This window comes from Aythya fuligula, chromosome 22 (genome assembly GCF_009819795.1).
Source record: "Aythya fuligula isolate bAytFul2 chromosome 22, bAytFul2.pri, whole genome shotgun sequence".
Taxonomy (NCBI): Eukaryota; Metazoa; Chordata; class Aves; order Anseriformes; family Anatidae; genus Aythya; species Aythya fuligula.
This window is the reverse complement of record NC_045580.1, coordinates 1044847-1061136: the sequence shown is the minus strand read 5'-3', so window position 1 is coordinate 1061136 and position 16290 is coordinate 1044847. Positions and strand designations below refer to the sequence as shown.

Here is a 16290-nt window from a genome sequence, read left to right as displayed (position 1 = left end):
TCTATGGACATGTGACATTTGCTTCCTTTTCTTCTTTGCAGAAGAGATAAAACCGTATCCCGCAAACGGAGTGAATGCAGCATATCCAGAATCCCGCTATACTTCAGACTACTTCATTAGTAAGTCTCACTTACTGTTATCATTGTGGTGCTTTCAGGTGTAAAAGTGCCCCCTATTAGAGGTTTGTCTGCATCACATGAGGACTGCACCGTGCAGTTACTTCCCCTTCATGGCAGAGTGTGCAAAATGTGTAACTCAGTCTTCCTTGCTGCTTTGGGTTGACTTATGTAGAAGCCATCTTTATTTATTGGTAGCTGCCTTGATATACTGTAATGTGACTTTGCAAGCACTGTTAGTTTGACAGCATATTTCAGCAGACCTGGAAAGCCAGGTCCTCCAGAACGTGGAGAATTTTTAAAAACTTAACAAGAAAGGTGTGGGGTTAGGGGAGGAATGGGGCAAGAAGGCTTAATTCTGGATTTCTAGGTACAAACCTGGCAAAGAAATAGTTGAGTCGTCAGTCCAAACTCCTGCACTGCCCATTGCCATTGATTTGGAGATGTTCTTTAAGAGAAAAGTATTTGAGATTTGTAATGTATTTCATGAACCAGCAAAAGAACCCCAACCAACTAAACAACAACAAAAAAAAATCACTTGAATTGGGATTCCAGGTTCTGGAAGGTGACTTTGGAAGTTACTCATGTATTGCAGTCATCAGTGAAATTTCTCTTACCTATAGCTCTTTGCTGAGAGTATGCTCTTCATGGTTTTTCAGCTTCTCCCACTACCAGCTTGCTTGAGAGGACTTCAGTGTAATTAATGATGTCTTATTTTTTTAAATCACTGCAATTATAAGGCACCATCTGTAAATAGCTTTTAGAAACCTCAGTCAAAAGTATTCCCCAATTGTGCCAGGTGTTTTATATCCAAAGACAGTCTTCTCTTGTGTCACAGACCCTGAGTCTTACTGTGCTGTGGAAGACTGGAGAGGCAGTGAGCAGTGCTCTGGTTTCTTCAAGCTGATCGTGTTTGCGTTGCTTTCTGACACTCCTATCCTGCCAACAGGTTATGGCATAGAGCATGCACAGTGCGTGCCTCCCTCCGAGTTCTCCGAGCCCAGCTTCATCACAGAGTCCTACCAGACCCTCCATCCCATCAGCTCGGAAGAGCTTCTGTCCCTCAAGTACGAGAACGACTACTCAGTCATCCTGCGTGACCCCGTCCAGACGGACTCCCTGCAGACAGACTACTTCACGATCAAGCAAGAAGTAGTAACGCCAGATAACATGTGCATGGGGCGTGCCAGTCGAGGTACAGTTGGGCATCTCCCAGGGCTTGCCTGGGTTCTTGCTTTCTTTACTTATATGAACCTACAAGTGCTGCCTTCCCCTCTGTAGAGATAGTCCTTGACGGGGCCCAAAGCCAACAGGCAGCCGTGCGATGCCAGTAGCGAAGCTGTTTCCCTACATGTATCTCGTATGGGGTTGAACTCCCAGATAATTCCCTCCGGGGGAGACAAGGTGTTCCTTGTCTCTACTCTGCTGCCTGTTTTTACATCTGCGAAAATGTAGCATTTCTGGCTCTGTACTTTGATGTCAAACTTGAGTGACGCTGAAATAGGCTTTAAGGTTATTAGGGAGGACAGACTGCTGCGTGGTTGTATAAATCTCATTTTCCTAGGAGACCAGGCAAAAACCCACAAATCCTTCACAAGTTCTCATCAGGAATTACTGTCTGAGGCTATGAAAGGTTTTACACTTGATGATCCAGTCTTTATGCATTATCTCCACTGAGTTTGATGGCTGTTTGCTTGAACCGATAATCTGTTCCAGTGAACCCAAGCCTTATGCTTTGTTAGGAGACTCGGATGTCATGAGTTGGGTCAATGACAGAGCTGAAGAACCCCCTGAATCCTTGTGCTACAACCCCACATCTCCAAAGAGTTATAATTATAAGTACATGATTCCTGTTTGAGCCGATGGGCTTTAAACACCTAAACACGTTTGAGGATCTGAGGCCAAGTGCCTTTTCAATTAATATTAAATTCTGAACACATGGGGCCCAGATGCCCAACTATTTTGTAATTACATTGCTTAAAACGAGGCTGAGGATCTGGCTCACAGTATATATTCAAAGAAAGAGTTTAATCCATAGAGCTCAAAGTCACTTACAAAGGGGTATCATTATCTCCAGATTCCAGGTAGGGAACCTGAGGCATGGGGAAGAGATCTGACCTGCCTGCGATTGCGCCCTGAATAGAATCCAGATGTCTCTATGCCTAAAATTCATTATACTAACGTGTTGCTGTGAGCTGGGTTTGATGTTGAATATTTAAACCCATTCATTCATCCAGCACCGAGAGCTGAAGATGTGCTGGTTCCCTGTGAAAGCTGGAGCCCCTTTGCAGGCCTGCATCACATATGCCTTGCACAGCGGCGCTCATTTTTTGTTGCTCATTCTTTTTCAAGTCTGGGAGAGCTAATGACAGGAAAGTTATTATTTGTATTATTACCTCTGCTTCTGCTGGTTGAGTGTTAATATGAGAGAGGTGACTTGGATGATATAGTGAATCAAAAGGGTAGTGGTGTTATAATTCTAGGTAAGCTTCTCTTTCTGGGATTACTTTTCTGGCTATCTTTCATCTCTGTCTTTCCCTTTTCTTGAATTCTTTAACATTTGTGATTTTTTAATAATACTCATTGAAATGCAATGATTCAGGAATGCTTTTGCAGTTATGTTCCTACTGGAAAGCCTAACATGGTTCTAAGGGAAGGAAGAAAGAGACCTTAACCTGGCATTGGGGACCAAGTGCCCCTGGTTTTAGCAGGCACTTTAACTTACTGATTGTGGTCGAAGAAATGCAACAGGCCCTGGCCATGCTTACACTAACACTGAATTTTAGCCACCCAGAAGGGCCTTTGGGTGGCATAAATACTCCCAGAGTGGTATAAAGAAGCCTTAATATAAACCAGAGTCCAGCTTATTTATGTTTACATTCACATTTACCTTCCACTCTTTTGTAAGGTTAATCAGTCGCAAAGTCAAACACTTAAGCAAGAGTCAGGGTGAAGGTTTTCCAGACAGTCGCCTTTTGCCTTTCTTTGTGTGGGCAGCAAGAGCTAATTTTGTGATTCCCTGGGAGTTTTTTCACTCTGCCTTATCAGTGAAGGCGTCTGGTTAGAAAGCGTAGCTGCCAAACTCTTAACAAACTTCTCCTGAGTAGGTGCAAGGCGTGATTTGCAAAAGCTCACAGCTAGGTCAAATTTGGGTGAATTTTCAGTGAAACAGCAAAAGTCACGTCCCCAGCACTGAAGCTGTTCATCTGGCAGACTTTTATTTCCTTTTCTAAAAGGGATCGTACCCCAGGACTTCTCAGGGAAGTGGTTATGCCAATGAACGTGCACAAAACGGTGTTATTTTCCCCTTACAGAATTCAAGTATATTTTGTGAAGTCCTTAAACAAAGAAACAAATAAATAAATAAATGAATTTAGCGTGGATATTATCAGGAGAATCATTTTGAAGCGTGGACTCGCTAGAAGTAACTACCAGGAAGGCCTGTAAGGGGAAATGTTGGATGTAAGACTATGTTGAGTCTAGTGAAATCATGCTAAGGGGAAGGTGAACGTAAGCTGGAATCCCAGGCTTACAACACTACTTGATTTGGTTGAAGAGAGAGCATCTTTTTAGGATGAAGGGGAAGATGCCTGTAGCTGAGGCCAGCAATCAGGGCAGAGCTGACTTTTTGGCACAGCTCTGCACCCACAGTAGTTAAGCCTTTTTGCAGCAAGTGCTCTTCAAACTACAGCACAACAAATATTTGGGGGAACGTGCCAGTGTCCTTCCACGTTCCTGTTCCCCTGTGATTTAATATCTGGGCCCAAGCTGTGGGTAGTTCTGCCAATGGAAATTTCTCCAGGAGCTCTTGCACAATCCCAGCAGCTGTTTTTAGCCCAGTTTGGGAAATTAGTGAACTTGAATGATCCTGTTGCACTTAGTTTGTCAGTAAAGATGTTGAGCAATCGTCAGTGTAAGGGAGATCAGAGAGAGCAATTTCAGTTTGTTCTTCGGATCCTTTTTTAGCTCTCTGTTTTAAGTACAGAGGGTATACTTGTGCTGTTTTCTAGAGGGTGTAAATCAGCATAGCATTGCTGAGGATCTGGCCTCTCATGTTCTGCTCTTTACTAAAAATACCCTGGAGAGTAGCCTTGATACAAGCCAGCTGTGCTCACCTTACCAGAACTGGAAAAATAGCTGTTTGAGCTCTCAGCCTTTTGCTCTCCTCCTCCATCAAATCTGCTGCTGTTTGGGGATTTGAAGGTGGAAGTCGGTTGTAACATATGGCAATAAAAGGCTGCTGTAGAGTTTTGTAGGAAATGTGAAAAGTCAAGAAGCCAGGTGTCCGGTGCCCTTGAACATGCCTGAGGAGCACTTGCACAGGGCTGGCAGTTCCAGTATAGGACTTGCTGCAGAAAGATACAGGTCTGCAATATGAGCAAGAGGCCGTGCAGTTCCCATATTTAGGTACCTGAACCAAGCCCCAAATATCTGTCTAAAGCAGTTTGTTTCTCTGCCATTGCCTTTTGAAAGGGAGGGCAATTTCCAGTTAGCCCCCGACATCTCTCTCTGATAGAGTCAGGACTGAGCTTTTCCCCAAATTCTGCCTGCCTTGCTCTGCTGCCTGAACTTTTCCAGGGCTCAGATGGCCCTGCTTTTGAGTTGTGAAGATACCAAAGGTATCCCAGTTACAGGGCTTACTTTTGAGTTTGGTTGGATGTGAGGTGCGGTGTGACAGCAGTGTTTGCCTGGCTGCCTTCTGCCTGTGCTGTGGGCAAATGAAGCATCCCGCTCATAGCCACAGCCAGGTGGAGCATCCCTGTGCTGGCCAAGCACCTCTCACATGCCCTTCCTTCTACCCAGGTAAACTGGGTGGCCAGGACTCCTTTGAGAGCATAGAGAGCTACGACAGCTGCGACCGCCTGACGCAGTCCTGGAGCAGCCAGTCCTCCTTCCAGAGCCTGCAGCGCGTCCCCTCCTACGACAGCTTTGACTCGGAGGACTACCCCGCCGCCCTGCCCAACCACAAGCCCAAGGGCACCTTCAAGGACTATGTTCGAGATCGGGCCGATATGAACAAGGACAAGCCTGTCATTCCTGCTGCTGCCCTCGCTGGCTACACAGGTAGGGTCACGGTCCTCGGGAAAACACCTCTCTGCTGGGCACCTCAGGTAGAACCTCTACTTTGGCAGAGGTCAGAGCTTCCAGGGTCTTGGTTTGCCCAATTTTGCATCATTGTGAGTAAGGGTTTTTGAGATGTCCCAACCACATGCATGTGTGCACACGTGAGAGCACCCCCCAAAGCTGCAGGTCCTTTGAGTGTGGGTACTCCAGCCCTCACGGAGGATCGAGGACACAGCTGAGCACGGGGCAATTGATGCTTTGTGTTTTCGTTTACACCTGGATGCCTCCTGGTTGAGTTTGGTGTAGGAGCTGGTGTCTGGTGTGTATTGTTGAGAACACAAAGTACTAGAGAGCCTTTGTTTCCCCATCCGCCACTTTTATGCAACGTGCTGGCCACGTGCTTGTGGTTTCCCACCTCAGGCAGGAGTGACTGTGTTTCAGCACTGCTGTGCGTGATGCAAAATGATCTTATCCCCTTTCAGCAGCGAGGACGGACTGTGCTCTGCTCTTTGTGTTGGTGAGAGGCAGGAATGGGACAGTGCCAAAGCAGACCCAAATATTTTCCATTCCCTGCGCTGGGAGAGATGAGAAGGTGATAGACCACAGAAACTCTGGCTTTTTATGTGACAGCCCTCCAGCAATCTGGCCATCTCTTCTCCCCAGAAGAGAGAAACCTAGTGGGATAGGGCTTCATGCTAATGTTGGGATAATCCTTTCCAGTCCTTCCGTGCCGTATCTCTTCCCTGAATTGCAGGTAGAATTTGTAGGACAGACTCCTGCCTGTTCCTCTCCCTTGTTCATACTGAGCCCTCCTGCCCCAGCTGGTAGCAGCTGTGGCCCAGAGGAGCCAAGCAGTGGAAATAGTTTGTGCAGATAAAGATCATCAAAAGGTTCAGAGCAGATCCTGAGGTGCGACTGTCCCTGAAATCTCCTCCCACGCACAGCTCGTCTTAGGGCTGATATCTAGTTTTTGTTGGGGGTAAATGCAGAGGGGAGGAGAGGTGGAGAGATAATTTTAGGAGCTATGTGTAAAAAAGGAAGTGGTTTGTTGCTATAGCTTTAGTTAGAAAGAACGCTTAGCCTGGCCTGCTGAATGAGCCAGTTTCAACCAGGTCTATGCAAAATAAAAGTGTGCTCTGCCATTCCTGAATGGTTTTTGGCTGGGGGATGTGGAAGGGAGAAGCACGAGCAGTAGGAGGGGCTATGCCCCCAGACACCATCCTCTGCCCTGCCACAGAAGTTGATGTTCATAAGAAAAGAGACTGGTGAGCACTCCATGCACTTCTTTATTCCTCTTCTCTCCTGATAACGCCTTTCACCAGGGCTGTGGAAGTGTTTTGGGTGCTCAGTGCCTGGCCAGCAGCACTGGTTGCTTTTTAACAGCTGGGGAAACTGAGGCACAGGAGCACTGGCAAAGCTAGGAGCTGTGCTGCCCAAGCTCCTAGCTGCTCCAGGCTGCTTCCCTCCCTGTTTGCTCTGGCTCCTGGAAGAGAAGCGCTGCCCCTGTGGAGAGGCGGCATTCCCACCCCGATCTGCCAGCAAAGAGCTGAAGCTGGAGCCGCTGTTTTGCCAGGGGGTATTAGCACCCCAAAGAGTGTCCTTGGACTCTTGCCGCCAGGAAAGCGAGACCTCAGTTAACGCAGTGCCAGAGCACACTTCCAAAGGCTTTGCGCCACGTAACTTTTTCCCTTGCCTCATTTCAATCCCCGTTTTGAGCTGGGACGATAATCCCTCAGCCCAAGCATTTTGACATGATCAATAAGTTTTTTTCATTGCTTCACTTGAGAAACTTTAAATGGGGGAAAGGAAATTTGGAGGTTTCCAGAAACATCGGCCACTTCCAAATTCTTGGTTGCAGCACTTGCCCCGGAGGCTGCTAAGCAGTGATTCAGTGCTGAAACCACTACAGCCTGCATTCACCATTGGGAAATACCTTTGGACAGATGAGTTTTGCAGATGTGTGACTCCAGGGAAGTCCTCTGTCCCTTTTTAAAGCCTACTGACCTGTCAGCACCTTATATTTTCTGTGCAGAGGGAGCCCAGCATGGGTGCAAGGCAAAGCCAGGCTGCTGTGAAAGCAGGTCACAGCGAGAGCAAGTGAGAACATGTTGCCTTACAGACCATAGGAGGACTGGGCCCTCTTGAAACTGCTTTGCAGTAGCATATTTCTGCAAAAAAAATAAAAAAAAAAATTGAGGCTGGCCGTGAAGAAGTGCTGGACCTCTCCTGGGCCAGCTGAGCAAGGACAGTGGGGACTCTCAGGCAGAACTCCTGGCTTCTTCTTCTTTTTATTTATTACTATTTTTTTTTGATTTGCTTTACTTGCCGTTTACTCAGGGGAGGAAGTGCTGTCTAGTGGCTAGAGCAGAGGAACTTGAATTCTGGGCTCTATGCAGCTTGGTGAGGCAGTGGAGCCTCCAAACGAGCAGAGCAGGGGGTTACCAGCCCAGTGTCACCCCAAAGTGCCTGAGACCCCTGCTTCCCATTTCTGACTCGGGTGATGCCTTGAGCATGTGTCCAGTGCTGGGCATCCCGTCGCCAGCCTTTTGGAGCACCCAGCAGACACACCACGGTGGCTCAGCGTGAGCCTTTTAGGACTCGCAGAGTGAAAACAGGAGGGCAAAGCCTGGCAGACAGCGTCCTTCATCTCCAGGGTCTCTGGGTTCACTTTAGGAACCTGACAATATCGTTTGGGTTTTGTCACCGTGCCTGTTTTGCCCGTGGCCCTGGGAGGTGGCACAGTGCTTTATCGCAGCCGCGGCAGATCGCTGATGGTATCTGCCCTAGGAGGCGCATGCTTTGGTGAGAAGGTGCATTTTGGCGGAAGCGCCATTTGCGTTTGATGTGTTCTTCACCCTGCTCGCAAGCAGCTTTTCAAAGCTGTGTTATCTGCCCCCACATCTTGACCTAATTTAACAAGTTGCCATGGTTGCTCAGATAGAGGTTGATGCAATTTTCTTATCTTTTTTTGAAGGAGAGATGTAACTGCTCCGGAGTTGGTGAACTTCAGTTTCCATAGCTGCAGGGAGGGCCAACTCTGGACACCTTGGGTTTTGGGGCAGCCGCTCTTGGGCTTGGCCAACTTGAGTCTTACAATGAGCCAGTTTTTTTTTTTTTTTTTTTTGTGAAATGACCTAGGAAACGGAGAGAGAATGCATCCGGGGTGCATCAGGACGCATCTGCTCTGCAGGCAGATGTGCTAGGTCTCACATTGACTTATCTGAGCGGGTCTGTGCAGCCGCACAGCGTTTAGCGTGGGCGGGTGGCTCGTGCTAGGTGCACACTGGCACACAGATCCCTCCATACCCGAGCTCAGCTGGGTTAAAGCGAGCTCAGCTTCGCCTCCCTGCCACCTGCACCCTGCCTGGGGCTGCGCTGTAGCCGGATCCTGCAAGCTGCTGGCTCCAACAAGCCACCCTGATCCCTTGTGAGACCTGGTGGATGAACACCAATAGGCCGTAGCAGAGAACAGTGCTGCCTGTGGTGTGGGTCTGACCGCACTGGTCTTCGGCCTTTCTGCCCTGTGTTTATTTTTCCACTCCTCTGACCTACTTGTGCTGCTGTCCTCGGTGGTGCAGGTCCAGCGGAGGTTCTGACCCTGTGCTCCTGTGGTGGTTGGCTATCGCCGCCCTGGGCTGAGTTGCTTTCGGCTTTTCTTGAGCACCTGCGTGGGTTTGGAGCTGAGATGTGCGTGTTGGCTTTGTGGCATGCAGGGCTGTGCAGGCTGGGGCTTTCCATCTCGCAGCACTGCCTGTGTTGCTGCAACGCCCGAGCCCTGCTGCTGAGCTGCGATGTGCTGCTCCAAATAGCCAAACCAGCGGAGCACAGCAATTCCCCTCGGATTTGGGAGGGGAAGGGAGGAAAGAGGGATGAGCAGGGTGAGGTGACTGCAAAGCAGAGCTCGATCCCTTGTCAGCAAGGCCAGTGTTGCATGTGTACTGCAGCCCTTTACTACAGGCCTGGCTAGGGAGTTGCTGAAGCCTTTACAGACAATCTCAGCACCTAGAGAGTTAATGCCTCCTTCCCAGCTAATATCACGCAGGACCTGACCATCTCTCTTAGCGACAGATTGATACTATCTTCATTATCGTGCTGCCCTTAGAGAAGACAGAAAGTAGTGCTGGGAATAGCCGACCCCTCTGAGATGCTATCTGGCCTGAGCACCCAGGAGCGTGTCTGCACAGCTAACGGTTTTGCCTGGGCTGGGTCCAGCCCCGAGCCTTGCTATCAGCACTCATGGCACCGTGTCGATATGGCCCAAATGTGCTGGGTAAACCCGTCTGCCCTGTCCCAAGTGTCTGTGGTGTAGAGCCCGAAGCTGTGCCTTCGACAAGCCTCCGTTTCTGAGCGATGCTTATCTGTGACACAGAAGTGAAAGCACGCAGCTGCTGTTTTGCAAGAAAGTCGAGCTGATGCCAAAGAAAGTGGGTCTCTTTCAAGAGAGCTTGTGTGCTGCTTCTTCCCTTCTTGTTGCTTACGCTGCTGGCCTGCAGCTTCCAGCCAGCGAGCTCCCCAGATGTGCTGCGCTTGTGGGCATCCAAAAATCCACTAGCAGCTGCTTTCCTGGCCCCTCTCCTGCTGTGCTCCGGAGATCCGGGTGTCCTTGGCATCCAGAGCCTGTGCAGTTGCTTTCCTAGAAACATCAGCATCCTTCCTTCCTGCGCCCCGCACTGCTGGAGAAGCGTGCCTCCATGAGCATCCCAGGTGCTTGTAGCTCTGCTTAGGGCAACCCAGAGGTGCAGCCAGCTGGCCCTGGCAGGCAGAAGAAACACAACAGCCCCTCCAGCCCGGGAGATGCAGGTGATGGTGCTAGCTCACTCGTTTTGTGTCCTGTGCTTTACCCGCCCTTGTAGGTGGACTTGAAGTGTGGCCAGCAGCAGCTCCTGATGCTTTTCTGCCTCCCCCACAGCGCCTGTCTGTGCCCCGCAGCCCTTCCCGAGCTGCAGGGTGGGACGCGGGGCTGGTTCAGTGGCTCCTGCTCCACCTGCCAGACATGTGCAAATGACAGTGAAATCAGCCCCACGCACTGCTGCCCGACCGTGACAGCAGCTCAGCTCTCCCCAGCGCTGCTGCAGCCCCCTCAGCAGCTTCGCAGCAGCCTGGAGGTGAGAGCAAAGCAGCAGCTGCTGCTCAGTGCCCCCTTCGGGGCATCACATGGCAGCTTGTGCCGGCAGGACCACCGTCAGGAGGGAGATATGAAGCTTACTGAGCCCCTCATGCTTTGCCAGGATACTCATGGTTCTCCTTGAGATGGAGGAGATGGGTCAGGAAAGCCAAAAAGCACGGAGTGGCCCATCTGGATGTTCCGTAAGCACATGGAGGGAAGGAGCTTTTTGGGTCCTTCCCCACCTCGTTCACACCTGCTCCTCGGAGATGCTTTGATTTGCACCCCGGTGTCCTCTGACCTGCACAAAACCTGCCCTGTGCAGTGGTGTGACCCGGCTGGGCAAGGGCTGGGGCTGACACGGCAGCGTTGGGGCCGAGCTCTGCAATCCTGGCACGGCAAGGGGGGGCTCGGGACCCCGGCACTGCATCGGCACCACAGGGGGCTTGGGCAAGGTGGGCACAAGATGGAGGCGAAGGCTGTTTTGGAGATGTTGCTGTGCCCAGTCGCTCTGTTTGGTTGGAACCACAAACCACAGAGCAAAAAGCATAGGTGTGCTGTGTTTTTTTTTTTTGAAGTTTTTTTTTGTTTTGTTTTGTTTTCCTTCTTTCAAACAGAGGCCGTTGAGAGGGGTGGGGGTGTGAAACCGGCTCGAGAGACGGTGAGGATGGTGCGTTTTGGGCTGGGCCCTCCCGTGCATGGTGCACACGCCTGTCTGTGCCGGCGACGGGGAAAGTGGCTGGCAGGGGTGTGCTAGGCTGGGACGAGGGCCTGGGGCATCGCCTGCCCCAGACTCACTTGCTGCAGGCACAAATACAAAACCAGCTCAGACCTGCCCAAATTTTTGTCTTGGTTGTCCCCTCCCTCTCTGGGAGAGGGCCTTTGAGATGCAAGCAGTTGCATTACACTGCAGAGGCTCCTAAATTCCGTATAAAAACCAGGCGCTGCCACAAATGGCTGTCCAATGGGGCCAACACTTCCAGCTCTCGGAAGGTTTAGGAGTCACTTCTGACATGGGCAGGCTTCTCCAGGTCTGAATTTTAGGATTCAGAGTCACAACCACATTTATTTGATGCCGTGGGGGATTCTTAGGGTGGCAGAGCTGGTTGGTGTGCCCAGCCTGCAGTTTGGGTTAAAGGCTGGAGCTAGCAAAGCACTTCTTGCAGAAGGGCTGGAAGGGTTTTGGAGATGGTGCACTTTAGTTTTAACCTCCAGAGCCAGGGGTAAGAAGGCAGAAGGGGACCTCCAGCCCTGTCCGAGGATGCTGTGAGGACTTTGGAGGACTGGTGCAGCACCAGCCAAGGAGGCCTGAGCAGAGGCCGGTTGTCATCCAGCATGAGAGGCATATTTTCCCCCTGACGTGGGAGAATTCCTGCGGTGTGACACTCCCCAGCGGGCCCTGCTGAAGGACCCTCTTCAGTGCCACCGAGGCGAGACAGGGTCCCCATTGTGGCCCTGCTGGGCGGTGAGCCCCCCGGGCGGGCGCTATTCTTAGCAGCCTCCGTGGGTGCCAGGGGTCGCGGCGGGGCGGGCGTCTTGGTCTGGGAAGTCCCTGGGTGTGCACGGAGAAACTGGCACCATAAAGGGTGGCTTGTGTCCCTGCACCCCACGCTTGGGGCTGCATCCAAGAAAAGGCTGCAGGAGTGCTCCAGTGGGGATTGGTGTAAAATTGGTGTTTGGGGGGGTGAGCAATGCAACAGGGTCTCCTGGTGGGGTGAAGTCACTGAGCTATGCCAGCGGTGGTGTTGGCACATCTCTGCAGCACAGAGAGCTGGACCGGGCATCTGGGTGGGGAGTTGAAGCCTCAGCCAGGGGTGGGAGGATGAGTGTAAGCAGAAGGGATGGAAAATGGGCGCTGCTCCCAGCTGTTGGGGGGGAGGTTCAGGGAGCGGAGATGAGCCCGGCAGCATCACGCTGGGGACGCGCTGTGGGTGGGTGGATGTCTCTGTGCGAGCTAAGTGCCACGGGGAAATCCTCTCCTAGGTGGTGGAAGAAACACTTCCCTGTGCCTTGCTTTGCTGCAGAGCAGGCAAAAGAAACTAAGCTCTGAAGAGAGCCTTCTCAGCACTAATTGCAGCTATTCTGCCCAACCAGCCCATGCACGGACCGCCCAGCACCCCTGCCCTGATCATTTTTCCTTCCTCCACTGACACCACCGCTCCCATGGTCTCCCCAGCACTGTTCTCGGGCACGCAGGCTTGGGCATGTGCTGGGGCTTGGTTCCTGCCACCTCGTGTCAGCCCTGCTGACATCTCAGCATCGTACCCCAGCGGCAACACATCTGCGGGGCCTCCGCTGCCTTCCCCTCTGGCAGGGTGTGTGTTTATAGGAGCTGAGACATGCCTGCGAGCTGTGCAGTAAACACATTCTTGACATAATTGCCTGTCCAACACGGAGGAATTTGGGGTTTTACACTAGTCCCACAGGCGGCTAGGAATAGACCTTGGGAATCCCTCTTCCAAGGCACAAGCCGCTGCATTACACCGCTTCCTTCAAAATCCCAAAATACCCACCAGAGCAGCACCCGGCACAGCGGCAGGAGCCTACCTTGCTCGCTGGAGAGAGGGCGAGGAATTACTGGGTTTCCCAACACCTCCCCACGCCAGCTGGCAGCCGAGCCGCCAGCACTGCGCATAAACCACACCGGCCGCTTGGCTGGGGCATAGCGGCACCTCTCGCATCGAGTCCCCGACACCTCGAAAGCCTCCAGGGTGGCCCAGGGGGATTTCGAAGGGATTCGCTCTCCAGGAAGCTGGTGCCCAAGCGGTGGGTTTCCATCTGTTATATATTAGAGGAGGAGTATTTGTTTTTTCTAGGCAAGAGAGAAATCAGGGTGACAAACCTGGTTGTGCTTCAGTCCTGTGCCCTAGGAGTGTTTCTGTTGACCTGGTTTTGGCACTGGCTGCTCTCCTTACGTGTGTAGGGGATTGGTGTAAAGTGAGATGGGATGAGAAATTGTCCCTGCATGAATTCACCTGCAATTCCCCGTGGAGGGCCTCAGGAGGCTGAAATACCCTGTTGCCCAATAGCTTCCCTGTACGTAGAGCTTGGTGCTGTACATAGGCCAAGTCTTTGAGATGTGATGACATTTTGGGCCGGGCTTTTGCCTCTTCCATTTGGGACACAAGGCGAAGGCGTGAGCTGCATTTCCCCCCTTGCTCTGCTGCGGGTGGTGTGAGGCGGCTCTGCCTCCACCCTGCCGGAGGTCTCGGAGTCAGCCTCTCGGCAAGCTGCAGCTGAGGACAGCAGGCAGGAGCTTCTCCCTGCCAAGTGTCTCCTCATTTACAGCCAGAGATGCTGAGCCCTCTGCTTTGTCCTGCCCACAGCCTGGGCCAGGGTACCAGGGATGAGATGCTGCTGGCCGGCCAGGGCTCATTTGTTCCCCGTGGCTTGGTGGAGGACCCAGAGCCCACAAAACCTGGAGGGATTTCATAGGGGAAAACAGAGCTATGCCCTTCGGGGTGGGCTGGACGGGGCGCAGTGATTCCCCAGTCCCCATGCGCCTGTCCTGGAGCTGTCATTTCCTGCTCGCTACCAGCCTGTCTGCTTTTTGAGTCATTTGAAACATTGTGGAAAAGGGGGAACACCCCTCTCCTCCCTCAGCGGGTTATCCCGCAGCCACAGCACTGACATCTCCATTGTCATCCATGGAAATAGGCTGTTCTCCATCCCTTTTTCTGACTAAATGACTTCTTTCCTCGCTTGAAGCTTGTTCTCATTGGTGTCAGCAGGCGGCTTTACCCCATCCTGCCTGCCATCCTAATCCAGCACAATTTTTTTGGTGATAAATCATTTCCTCTAACCTCTGGCTCTGTTTATTATTATTATTGTCATTATTATTACTGAGATTGTCTAAGCTCCATTTAAAACATTGCAGAATTTTTCCCAGAACACGTTTCCTAGAGCTAAGCACAATATTTCGGCTGTGGCCACATTTGAAAGTTGCTCATCAAAGAGCTTTTGGCTTGAGGGCTTCTTCTCTACCTTTGATTGGGATGCAAGTGCACAGAAAAGATAAGTGTTTTTGTTTTTTGTTTAAATCACTCCACATACACCATTAATCCAGACAAAACCAGGCTGTGAAGCCTTAGTCTCTCAATGCGGTGCACCAGCTACTGCACATTAGGTGTGTTGGGCCCAGGACCCCGAGACAAATTGCTCTTGGCCAAAATCAGCATCCATGTGAAACAGGGAGACCATGGAGCTGTAAAGAGAGGCTGAACAACCGTGGCGAGGGATGCTCTTGCCTTGCTGGGTAAGGAGAACCAGCAGCCCTGGGGAGCGTGGGGCTGAGCCCTGCCTGCCAGAGCCGCCAGCCCCTGCCCATCTCAGTGAGCCAGCGCAGTCTGTGCCTGCAGCAACATGCCCTGGAAAGGGGCCAAATAATTTTCATACCTGGGTCCCCTTTATCTCAGTAAACAGCCACGGAGCAAAGAGTCAAGGTCGGGAAGCAGGAGTCTGCCGGAGTTCATTCAATGGCCAGGAGGTTTTTGGCACGTAGGAAGCGGTGGTGCTCTTGTGCCAAGACAACGACTGCTCGCTGTTTGGGTGCCAGAAAAATAATCCTATTTATGTAACTCGAAGTGAAGCATTCCAGTGCATGAATATTCAGCTCTTACTGCAAATAGGAAGCTCTTTTACCTGCAGGATTTAACTCTCAAGTTGTCATCCCAGCCCAGATCTTGCCCTGCAGCCACTGACTTTTCTTTTCTCATTGGTAGGTTTTATTTTCTTTTCCAGTGAGCACCAATTGCATGTGATTTTTTTCCCCCTTGGGCTAGGATAGAAGGGGCTGTGCTTTCCTGGCATTGATGTCTCATGTTTCCTTTGTCTTTCTAGGCAGCGGACCCATCCAACTGTGGCAATTCCTGCTGGAACTGCTCACTGACAAGTCCTGTCAGTCCTTCATCAGCTGGACGGGTGATGGCTGGGAGTTCAAACTTTCCGATCCAGATGAGGTAGAGTACCCAGGAATTCAGTGCTCAGCCCAAACACCACTAAAATATTTGCTAGGATAATTCTTCTCTCCACCCTTCATGGCTGAGTTTGGGGCAGTCATGTTGTTCTGGTCTTATGTAGGGAAAAACAATGAATTAGAGCCCAGCTGGAAACTTGTTAAAAATTGGGCTGCAGTAATATATATGTCGGAAGCAGTAATACACACCCACATTTGGTGGGAAGTAGCTGAAACAGTAAAGAAAGGCATGGTGACAGAACTTTTCAAATAAGATGTGCAGGTGGGACTTGGGTCTTCCAATTGATTTTGGGAAACGGGTGGGCTGTTCATTCCCTTCCTTGGCTTCTGTACCCAAAGGATGCCCAAGCAAGCCAGAAAGCCCCTCCCTGTCCATCCCCATGCGGTCCTTCCCCTCTCTAACTCTCCCCACCCCTCTCCCAGGTGGCCAGGCGATGGGGCAAGAGGAAAAACAAGCCCAAGATGAACTACGAGAAGCTGAGCCGTGGCCTGCGCTACTACTATGACAAGAACATCATCCACAAGACGGCTGGGAAGCGCTACGTCTACCGCTTCGTCTGCGACCTGCAGAGCCTGCTGGGCTACACGCCGGAGGAGCTCCATGCCATGCTGGACGTCAAGCCGGATGCCGATGAGTGAAGGCAGCCGGCTGGGGTGGCCGATGGCCTCGTGTCATTCTGGAGAGTTGATGGGACTTTATCTTTTTTTTTTTCCTTTTTTTTTTTTTTTTGTTATTTTTTTTGTTGTTAAGAGCAACTCAGATCTAATGCTTTGAGGATGTTGGGAGAGAGGGTGGTGGATGAGTCAAACTTTTCGTCGAAACCTAAAAAGTTTGTTTTGGAGAAGGATGGGCCTTTTTTTTTCTGAAAGCTCCAAGACAGGCTTTTTTGGGGTGAAATTCTGAGTTTTAAGAAAGCCAGAAAAATGTAGCTCACTTTAAAAAAAAGAAAAAAGAAAAAAAAATCCTCCCCATCCCTTGCTGTTTAGAAAACTATTAACAAACGGATCCCTTCGGTTATTGTGCTGTTGGC

General features: G+C 51.0%; 1 protein-coding gene across 4 annotated transcripts in view; it reads left to right on the top strand.

Annotated features, from left to right (window-relative positions):
- Positions 1-15948, top strand: part of ETS1 (ETS proto-oncogene 1, transcription factor) — a 73010-nt gene extending 57062 nt beyond the window's left edge. For all 4 annotated transcript variants that reach the window (XM_032201873.1, XM_032201871.1, XM_032201872.1 and 1 more), the window contains 5 exons: positions 42-119; positions 1066-1311; positions 4920-5180; positions 15124-15242; positions 15683-15948. In XM_032201873.1, the coding sequence (XP_032057764.1) occupies positions 42-119; positions 1066-1311; positions 4920-5180; positions 15124-15242; positions 15683-15898 (920 nt within the window). In that variant the 3' untranslated portion in view covers positions 15899-15948. The remainder of the gene's footprint in view (positions 1-41; positions 120-1065; positions 1312-4919; positions 5181-15123; positions 15243-15682) is intronic.
- The last annotated feature ends 342 nt before the right edge of the window (positions 15949-16290 follow it).